At 40.5% G+C, this 11,656-nt stretch overlaps 1 protein-coding gene across 1 annotated transcript; it reads left to right on the forward strand.

The window, feature by feature from the left end:
• The first annotated feature begins 10,133 nt into the window (after positions 1–10,133).
• LOC145685177 (uncharacterized) lies at positions 10,134–10,772 on the forward strand. The gene has a single exon (XM_081757531.1). The coding sequence runs from the start codon at positions 10,134–10,136 to the stop codon at positions 10,770–10,772; it is 639 nt and encodes a 212-aa protein (XP_081613657.1).
• Positions 10,773–11,656: the final 884 nt, after the last annotated feature.

The following is an 11,656-nucleotide window of genomic DNA, read 5'->3' on the forward strand; positions in this document are numbered from 1 at the left end:
CATCTCTTACGAACTCATTGGAGATAATGCATAAATTTCCAGAACTTATAACCACTATCTAGTCCACCATCATCACACAACAGTTTCTCATCTGCGTCCTCAGAATCAGCTGCCCTACAAAGACATGTCTCATTAATAACGAAATTTTCATAAAATGGCACTTACAAGGCAGGGTACCCCGGTGTAACACGCCGATTATGATAAGATTGCACAGACATAGAGAACATCGAGAAAGAAGCGACACGTATTTTTTTAAATCGGCCAACAAGCGCATTGAAAGTCAAATTTGGGCATAAAAATGGGGTCAAATGAGGTTATTTGGAGTATAGCGAGAACAAGAAGAGATATCGGAAAAGGTTAAATGTACGAAATACTATCCTTAGTCGACGCAAGACAGTAAGATAGAACGCACACTTTCGAAAAAAAAGCAGAATATCTGAAAATGAGCCAACCACGTATATAACATTGTTAAAATGTATTACAGAAATGAGCGAAGCGGATGGCAAGGAGTAGGAAGAAAGAAGAAGCGAAAATGGAAAATACGTGTTTTTGCTTTGGGTGCATACGTCGCTCATGTGCGAAAGAGACGCATATTCATCTCAATGCACAAAGTTTCATCTCTATACGTAGGAAGGATACAGACGCCGTTCGTATAGGCAGCCAGCGAGACAGTACTGCGCAGTGGGTTGCATATATCGCGTAATGGGAACAAACATTAACAGCAAAATAGAATGTAATAGTAGTTGGTCCATATACATAAACAGCAATAGTAATATTAATACCACGCATGAGTATCAACATCACATCACTACGAATATATGTACAACATAACAATAGTACTAACAATTTTTTTGTTACTACTGCCTACATATATTTTCGTTAGAAAAAATGAAATCTTTGAGTCTTACGTCCCACGATTATGCCGGTTAGGCTAAAGGAGACTGTGATTATGAGAAATGAATGAAATGGTGGAGTGAAGAAAGTGGGAGGAAACGGGAGAATCCCAAGGAAACCAACGCACACGGTGTTTGTCCACCACAAAGTTCACTTGGCGTGAGCTGGGATTGAACCCGGGATTCCATGCACCAGAGGTGAACGCTCTACCACTGAGCCACTGCGGCCCCATATTTTCATTGGCGTACGCGTTTTTGGCGTGGGAGATCCGGGTTCGATTCCCGACGGAAGCTCATGCGGTTAAGATTCCACATTAATTAGTAGGTCCCGTCTCATATAACCTCGCTTCTGGAAGGGACGTTATATTCAAAATCAAAATCGCGTACACGCCTTTGGCGTGGGAGACCCGAGTTCGATTCCCGGTGGGAGCTCATGTGGTTCGGATTCCACGTTAATCAGTAGGTCCACGTCTCATATAGCCTCGCTGCTAAACGGGACGTAAAGCTCAAAACCAACTCAACCCAACTCAAAATCAAAATCAAATAAAATCAACACATTCTCGTTTCCAAGATACATCTGATTGTTGTTCCCAATATGCGATATATGCAACCCACTGTCCAGTATTGTCTCGCTGGTTGTCTATACGAACGGCGGTGGATCCTTCCAGCGTATTCTCCCATCTTCGTGCATTGAGATGAATTTGAGTTTCTTTCGCATACCGTCGACGTATGCAGTTAAAGCAAAAACACGTATTTTCCGTTTTCGTTTCTTCTTTCTTCCTGCTCTTTGCCATCCTCTTCGCTCATTTCCGTAATACATTCTAACAATGTTGTATACGTGGTTGCCTCATTTTCAGATATTCTGCTTTTTTCGAAAGTGCGCGTTCTATCTTACTGCCTTGCGTCGACTATGGGTAGTATTTCGTACATTTAACCTTTTCCGATATCTCTTCTCGTTCTCGCTATACTCCACATAATCTCATTTTGACACAATTTTTATGCCCCTATTTGACCCTTACAATGCGTTTGTTCGCCGATATAAAAAAATACGTGTCGATTCTTTTCCGATGTTCTCTATGTCTGGGCAATCTTATTACAATCGGTGTTACAACAGGGTACCATGCCTCGTTAAAATAGAACAAAATTATCGATTTTCGTCTTTAAAATTATCGTATATTACAAAAAAAAAATTATCATATATTCGTTATGCATGTGATAATTGTACAAACAAGTATCATACTGCTAACAATAGCCATAATATATAATACATTTATCTAGTGATATCCAGTTTCGAACTCCAAATCAGGTCCCTCGTGGCTAAGAGGTTACCATTCGCACCTGTGGCGTGGGGGACCCGGGTTCGATTCACGGGGGGAGGTTTGTGGGTCGGATTTCACGTTAAGCTTTACGCCCAGGTCTCATAGCCTCGTTGTTGAAAGAGACGTTAAACTTCAAATCAAATCTGAATCGGATTCACTGTCCTCATAATTTTTCTTTTAGCCTTACTAACATAGGCGGAGTTAGGAATTATCTGCTGGGGGGCAGAGCTTTTGTCTACTGGGGGGGGGCACGGTGAATACAAATGTTAATTAAAGGATCTTATAAGCGGCATTTTTATTTTTATCAAAAAGTTGGGGACAATTACCCCCTATTGCCCCCCTTAACTCTGCCCATGCTTACTAATATTACTCTGAACAACAACATTTCCACCCCCTCGTAAAAGTAATTGAATTTAAAGAATAGATGCAGCGTTGCCATTTGCCTATTTTCAAATCTTTATTGATTTATTTTAGCGGGAATGACTGTTAGAAACCTCAGTATCTGTGTTTTATAATTATTTAATGTACATCTACAATTTATTTGTACGTTCAAAAACTGAAAAAATGTATGCGTTCTAAAATTATCGTATATTCACGTATTATCGCAAGGGTATTATTGCATATAGCATTAAGGCTTAAATTATCGTATATCACAATAAATTATCGTATGGTTGGCAAGCTTTCTTTCACTACAAGTACGAGGCACATGTTTCCAATGTTACTATGTTTTTTAGTTCTACAATACGCTTTTGTGCGTTAATACCCACTGCGAGACATTCACCCACATTCCTATAGGCATGAAATTAAATCTTTAAATTTTCTACTTTAAGATCAATACACCATTTATTGATAACGTTGGGTGTAAATGCTACAATATTACTTCAAACAAATACTCTTATTTACATGGGGAAAAAATTCCAACAGAAACTTAACCTGGGAAAGCTGCAATACTTGTTCATTATTATTACCATTCGGTGGAATTGTTAAAATATTTGCTATTTGTTTTTCATCCATTTATATTCCTTTATGTATTACTACAGAAAGAAAGTAAGACGACCTTAGCACGAATTCATGTATGTTGGTCAAAACAACAAAACTGACATACCCTGGAACTATTACCCATGTTGAATAATAAACGGGTTGGAAACGATGACTACATTCATGTACAGAAGTTTAAACATCAAAACTAATCTTTAAAGGCGTTGTTTGTTCTCTTATTTCAGTTTTAAGTATCACGATCGTACCCTACAAGCTAAAAGAAACTATAATAAAAACAATAATATACTACTGGACATTATCAGTGGCTTTCGGAACCGTGCAGTGTTTCTTTCAGAAAAAATGTTCCGGGAGGCACACTTAGTATTGGGACGGGCACATATTGTTTTCACACTGTACTATTCTATTTATTATATTATAGAGGTATTATTTTGGTCTTCTCAGGGGGCACTCTCAGAGCTTCGGGGAAGAAGGAGTGCCCCCCAAAAATGTCTGGAAGAAACACTGGAACTGTGACAAGAAACTAATCAATACCTCATTCTCAATCGCTATGCCTGTCCTCCAGCAGCCAGATATGGGATGGTATCGGATTCTGTGTCCTTCAATCTAATGCGTCTTTGATGACCAGCCCAAGGGCCGGATAGGCTTCATTGATAGGGTGTTGGACAAAGTTTAATCCCTTTATTGCATGTCCTGCATGAAACAATTTCAAATAGGATGACAAGCGATGTCATATAATATCCAACGGTATAGCCTACACTTCCTAGAAAGCAGGGCCAGATTAAAAGGGGAGCTTAGGGGAGCCCCCAGGCCTCCAGGTGGACAGGAACCTCCACTCTGAATCAAAATCTCAACTGGCTATCTAAAAAGAATCATGAAGATACAATCATCATGAAATAAAAAATGACTAACAATATGAAACATATTCCCTTAACTTTCCTACTGAACTTTCACAGAAATCAATTAAGTGAAGTCAGCAGGGGCCACATATTTTCTTCAGCCCCGGGCCTCCAGATGGGTTAATCCAGCCCTGCTGGAAAGACATGATGTCCCACCACTACTTTGGCTATTTCGTTTATCTGATCTCCCACTGCTTGAATTCGTTTGGTGATGATTACATACAACCTTGTATATTAGATACCTTCTTCATGAACTTAGGTAACGCGCCGTAGATGGATGCCCAGACATACTGCAGGAGGATGTCTAATATTTCATTCACTTTATGTCTGGTCATATAGCAGCTGCTCAGGTTACCAGTAGTGGACTCATGCTCTATGACCTCTGGACTTCCTGCTAGACTTTCGCTACATGTCATACATCGCACAGAGTGAAATTATAATTATTGCATACTTGTCTTAAGTTGTGTGTCTGCCACATATGCTGTTGATATCTCTTTTGATTCTTGGTCTTGCATTTTTTTAGTACAGCGGGGTAATTCTGAAATAATGAGGGACTGACTACCAACTAAAAGTTTTGTTGTTATTGATTTCATGCCTTATTACGTAGTGGCGACGCAGAAGACTGTTTCTCAATTTTCAGTTTTTTGGGAAAACCGAAAACGGATTTTGTTCGCATTTGAAAACCCGGCTTTTCTCAAAACTGGTTTAATTTCCTAGAAACCAGTTTCGATTTTAAAACCAATTCAGTTTTCTATCAAAAACCGTTTTCGGTTTTAAAACTGGTTCGGTCTTTTTATTAATGCCTCTCCATTAATGTTCTCATTAGCAAGACGGCGCCAGACAGCTGGCGGACTTCAAGCAACGAAATGTCTTTTTTTATTTACAATGCTAGTATGCTAAAGGCATAGTAGCCCTTTACAAGGGTTACACCCCTTTTTCGGGAAGAGAAGGAATATTAATATAAAGAAGGCAGCAGGGATGGTCTAAGTGATTTAATAATTTATATAAACTTTATTGACCATAAATTATATAGTATTGAAGTACCATAGCAGACATTATGGCCTTTAGCCATAATCATTAGGATGGGTGATGAGATGGAGATGAGGGTGAGATGCACTGAACGCCACAACACAGTAACGGGAAGGGTTAGTTAGACGAATGCATGTTATCTTCCGATTCTGGGGCTGCTCAGGATCATGATGAGAGACAGAATGAGCCCTGCTAGAATAAATGGGTTACTGTGCGTATGATGGGAAGACATAGTGCGAACCTGAATGAATGGCAAAGGCAGATGCGATGTCTTGATCTAGATGATTTGGTGGGAGTGAATAACGGTATAAAGTAAAGAGGATGGAGAGTGGCGGGTGGCGGACAGGATGTCGTGGAGCGTAGTCGATATCACTGTGTAGAATATGAAGGAAAAGGGGATGCTTCTGATTCAGTCTATTGGTGATGTAGGAAAGTCGAAGTTTTCGATGTGGTAAAGAATGTAAGGAAAGGAGATGCGATCATACAGATCTTGTGCAGGGCTGGGTACCTTGATACGATATGCAATACGCAGGGTGTGTCTTTCTAGGGTCTTGAGCTTGTTGTCAAAGGTTGAATGTGCAGCGACCCAAGCTGTGAACCCATAGGTGAGGACGGGTCGTAGGAACACCTTATATGTTGTGAGAATTGTATCTGCTTGTAGGCCCTAGGTTGTGCCAGTGAGTAGGCGAAGAAGATTCAGCCTATTGTAGGCTTTAGTGATAATCTGAGCTAAGTGAGGACGCCATGTGAAGTGAGTATCGAATGTAACACCTAGGTACTTAACGTGTTTAGTAAATTTGATGGGAGTATCAAGAACAGTAAGGTTCAGGCGTGTTGGGTTTCTATGGACGCGGGACCGTCTCTTAGGGTCAAGAAAAACTATTGCTTGCGTATTCTCAGGATTTAGGTGTAATTGTCATTTCGAGCACCAACTAACAAAGATATCGATGGCAGATTGGAGTGCTGTGTTCAATTGATGGATCGTTTGCCGAGAGCAAGTAAGGCTGTGTCGCCTGCAAACTGGAAGAGATGTACATTTGGAGGAAGTGGAGGAAGATCGGCAACGAAGAGTAGATACAGAAGTGGAGATAATGCTTAGCTCTGTGGAACGCCGGAATGAATAAAGAGAGGGTGTGATAAGGAGTTGTTTACAGATATGTATGTAATGCGACATGATAGAAAGTTGAAAATGAATCGGATGTAGTACATTGATAGTTTACAGCACAGAAGCTTAAAGAAGAGCGCAAGATGCCATACCTTGTCGAATAGAAGTAAACATGAAGGCTGTGAGTGGTTAAATAAGCAGGTTTCCGAGATTGGTGAGGTATAAGAGCTGCTCATGAACACCAATGCGAGGACGGAAACCTGCTTGATGGAGTGGAAGGATGCGATGGCGAGAGAAATGTGGATGAAGTCTGTTAACAAGAATGCGTTCAAGAATTTTGCAGAAAACAGTAGTTAATTGGATTGGATGCTAAGATGATACTGACGTAGCTAGCTTGTTAGATTTTAAAAACATTGAAGTCTTGGGGGTTTTCCAATCGACGGGAATGATACCGGTACGTAAAATGAAAGTGAAGATAAGGGCTAACAGGAGCAGTAAACAGAAATGACTTTCTTTAATGTGACGGTAGGTGATAAGGTCCATGCCTGAAGCAGTGTTACGTTTTCGAGCTGACTTCACGAATTTCTGGAACTGTGATACGTGTGGTAAGTACGTGATGAGCTGGAAAGATATGCTCTGTACTGGGTTGAAGATGAGGAGAATCAACATTAAACGTATATGCAGGGTGGCGTCGTTCAGATCTTTCAGGAGGAAATGGCGTGAAGATGGTTTGGAGATGATTCGCAAAGGCATCAGCTTTGGCACGATCTGAGGTGAGTGGATGGTCACCGTCAATGAGAGAATAAGGTGTTGGAATGAGTTTGCCAGTCAATGCATTAAATCTCTTCCAGTATTTGGTAGGATGAGAAGTTGCGTTCAGTGCATTGCACGTTTTGACCCAGTTTCGAAATTTATAGGCTACAACGTAGTTACGAACCGTAAGTTGGAGTTGTCGGTGATGGCGTAGAGCCTCTTCGTTCTTTGTACGTACGTAATCTCGGTAAAATTGTCGAGAACGTCTGATTATGTGAAGGTACTGAGGTGGTAATCGAGGACACCATGAATGTATTTGCGAGGTAGGTATATTCTCGGCAGATGCTGTATGAATAGAAGAGGTGATAGCATCCAGCGCCGAGTATAGTTCATCCTCAGTATTTGGTGGCTCGAGATGTTCAAGCTTAGAAGTGAGATGAAGTCTGTAGTTATCCCAATTAGCTTTGTCAAATCTAGGGACCTTCCTAGGTGGAATGTTTACAGAACAGTGGTGGCGAAAAGAACGTTTTATAGTTAACTTAACTGGAAAGTGGTCACTGCCAAGGGGTCTAAGACTTCGATATGGCACTTGCTGACAAGGGTAGTTGAGGCTGAGGCTGACAAGGGCTGCTGAGAGTGACAACATCCGGTGTGGTATCAGAGAGGGCGTGTTGATTTTGGAAGTTTATGCAGAATGCAAGGTATGCGTGATGTAACGAAGTCCTGGAATTGAGCTTTCTGGCAAGCGGGTCTACTATGAATGTTGATATCGGCCATGATAATGAAGTGGCGAAAATTGTTTGCGATATACTGAAGAAAGGAGTATGGTATTGCATGACCGGGGCGAACGTAGATGATCGCCAAGGTGATGTATAAAGCCTTGAAATAGACGGTTGTGATAAGATATTCTGGAAGGTTGAAAATAGGAGCTTGGAAAGTACGATAAGGTAGCTGAGAAGCAAATCCAATGAGTACGCCACCATTGGCGCCATTGGTGCCACTAAGTGACGTTTATCTGGTGAAGGTGCGGGTCGAGCTTGACACTTAAAGCTATAAATCGGGTGTTGTTCAGGACAAGCTGAGCACTGCGGTGGACGCTGCAAGTTCGGATAGGTGCGTGGGGAATGGAGTCCAGCACAGTATCCACATTTCAAGTTATTCCTGCAGTTGGCGGTGGTGTGCGTGTTATATTCTTGACAACGCTCGCAACGGATTGGTACTGGTCGTGCAGTGCTTGATGGCTCGACACGATTCCGTTTGTGATATATATAAGCTCCGTTATCAAGCAGCTGATTGATGATGTCCTGCGTTTGAGATAACACTCGGACCATGTAAGTGGGACCGCGGTCGTTTCGAATGCGGATGCACTTGGAAACTTTGTGCCCTTTTTCTGTTAGTTCTTGTAGGATCTCATCGTCCGTAAGGTCAGGATTTACACCTCGTATGGCCACAGAGAAAGGAGGCGTGCATGGTGGCGGAGACGGCTGTTTGATTCTCCGGTCGGTCAGTTTAGTGAGCTGTGCATTCTTGCCAAAAATTTCATAACTGAACTTGTTACGAATAGTGGTAGCCAGATGCTAATCAGGAGATTTGATGATCATTTCTGCTGGCAACAATTTGTGAGATCCGAGCTCGCCTATAATATTTAGTGAGCTGAAGATAGATGTGTTTTTCGTTCTGATATTTCGTGTCGAAATTTGTAAGTAAGAACGAATAGATTGGTTGTTTTGTACTGTCAGATAACGATGGAAACTCCGTGTCGTCGATTCTAAGTCGCTCACTATCAGAGTCTGAGATGCTATCTCGGCGATGACGTTTCGGAGATGGTGGGTGATGGTGACCTATAACTGGAGATCGTGATCTTTTCGGGCTATTGTCGGTACGGTGTGAGTCTCGGTGCCTACCTCTGATATCGGAGTCTGCAGAGGAGACGGTTGGACCATCTATTGCTATTGCCGTAGGAAGTCCATGTTGTCCCCCAGTCGCCATATCGGGTCAACCAGTGATGGGCTCCAGGCCCATTGGTCGAAATGAGAGATGAGCAACAATGAGATGTGAAATGAAAAAGTAGAATGAATGTGTTGAAGTTCAAAAGACAAAGAACCCTTCGAAAGCGATAACTTTCGTCTATCCTGTAAGTGCAGTATGTGTGTTATGCTCTCAGGTACTATAGGGAGCTAGCTTGTTTACCAGCGGGAGCTGAGGTAGAGGGGGACAAATTCCAACATGCTTTCTGCCTGACTCTTGCGACACTCCCTTACCCTCCTTCTATATGTCAGCGTTGCCAGGGGTAGAAAATTGTCACGTGAATGTCATTCTGAAGAGTTCGTGTGAGTTGGTTATTTATTGAGTGCTGTTGTGGTTGCGGTTTTATTGCTTATTAGTCATTTGACAATGGCTTCACAGCGTAAGAGAGGGCAAACTATACACAGCGAAGCTAGGGAAGTAATAAGGAAGGTCATAGTGCAGTGCGACGAAGAAGCGAGGGAGAAAAAACTGAAGCATTTATTATCAAATCCTAATTTGCGTGTGTCCGCGTATACAGGGATCTCTGTGCGAAGTGTGACAAACATACGGAAAGAGGGACTGGAAGCTGGTGAATCATCACTCACCACTCCAGGTAAAAAACGACCTAAAGCGGAAAAGTATAGGTTTCATTGTGATGAATTTGACAGGTGCGTTATACGTGATATTATACAAGACTTCTATTTGCGGAAGAAAATTGTTCCAAGTGCACCAAAGTTATTGTCAGTCATCAAACAAAAAGTTGATTTCCCGTGGAAGGTTCACACTTTACGGCGGTTGCTTCACAATATGGGGTTTCAGTGGAAAAGATGCAGGAGTAATAGGAAGATTCTCATCGAGCGTCCAAATATTGTGAATTGGAGGGGAAGGTATTTGAGGGCCATTAGAAATTACAGGTCACAAAATAGAAATATCGTTTACATAGACGAAAGTTGGGTAGACAACAATCTGACTTTTGAGAAATGCTGGCAGAGTGAAACTTTCAAACCCAACTTCAAACCCAAGTTCTTCGAACAGGTTGATTTTAGTTAATGCTGGAGCGAGTAGTGGGTTTATTGATGGGGCAAGTTTAACTTTTAGAGCAGGAAGGGCTTCTGGGGACTACCACGGACAAATGAACTCACTTAATTTTGAGAAATGGGTTACGGAAAAACTTGTCGCGAATCTTCCTAAAGAAAGTATCATTGTTCTTGATAATGCTCCCTACCACAACATACAAATTAACAAACCACCATCAAAGTATGCTGTAAAACAGGAGATGATGAACTGGCTTCAAGACAACCAAGTTCCCTTTTCCCAAAATATGAAGAAGTTTGAACTACATCAGCTGATTGAACAACATAAGCCACAGGAGAAAGTATATCGCATTGATGAATTATTGAAGATCAATGGTCATAACGTACTTCGCCTTCCGCCTTACATGTGTGAACTTAATGCCATTGAACTAGCTTGGGCAAAAATCAAAAGAATTGTTAGGGAAAATAATCCAACAGGGGATTTGCCTTTGACTAGATTGGAGGAAGTAACCAGAGATGCTCTGAAATCTGTGACACCGGAGGATTGGGAGGGGTACAACAAACATGTGATTAGAGTGGAGCAGCAGTTTTGGGAGAAAGATGGATTAATAGAGGATACCATAGATAATTTTGTAATTGAACTTAGTGGTATTGACAGTGATGATGATGATGAAGAGGACGAGAATTCATCTTCGGATTCTGAACTTGCTCAGCGCATGTCCGATAGTGATGATTAGAGACCGGATGTTAGACAAAATGTCTATTCTTTAATATTAAAAATATAATCAAAAATAACGTTTTGAAGTTTAAATCGGAGGTTATAGTTTCAATTTAAGACAATTTTATTTTGCCTATTTCGCCCGTTCCTGCCTAAATAATTGCTTTAGTGTCTAACATTGCCTATTCTATGAATTTTCTTCCAAATTAGACTTTATTAGGAGAAAGTATATAATTTAGAATTTAAAGAAAGGATTCTGCCTCTTCCGAGAAATATAAGTGTTGTTTATATTGATAAGATGCCATAAAACTTTGGACTGCTATGCGTACTGATAAAGTGCTGTAAAAGTTTGGACTGCTGTGTGTACTGATAAATATATAAAATTTGGACTGTTATGTATAGTGAAAAAGTGCAGTAGAGAATGTATTTACCAAATATACTCGAAATATATGGCAAGCTTCGTTTTCATATATACAGGAAAAGAAGATATTCACAAACAGGTAGCCTGTTTCTATATTCTTTGAACATTATCTATGACTTGAATTTATTTTTTAATTGTATTGAGTATGTATCTTCGTTATTTTGAGTTACATTTTAGTGCCTATTTTATAAATTTTAAGTGCCTATTTGCCTACCTATTTTCCAGGTTTTTAATGCCTAAACATCTGGTCTCTAGTGATAATGATTAATTGAACGTAAACATAAAACATACCGGTATATTCTTCATTGCGCTTGTAAACTGTTACGTGTTAATAGGAATGTATATTATTTATTTATTTCAAGTGTTATATATTAGCTCTGTGATTAGGTTGTAAATAGATATATTATACAAAGACAATGCTATTTTTAGAGCCAACAAAATATCTTCGAAAGAGCGGAATATTCTTAGATATAATTATTATT

The sequence above is a fragment of the Thermobia domestica genome, chromosome 5, assembly GCF_964235325.1.
Source record: "Thermobia domestica chromosome 5, izTheDome1.hap1.1, whole genome shotgun sequence".
NCBI classification, from domain to species: domain Eukaryota; kingdom Metazoa; phylum Arthropoda; class Insecta; order Zygentoma; family Lepismatidae; genus Thermobia; species Thermobia domestica.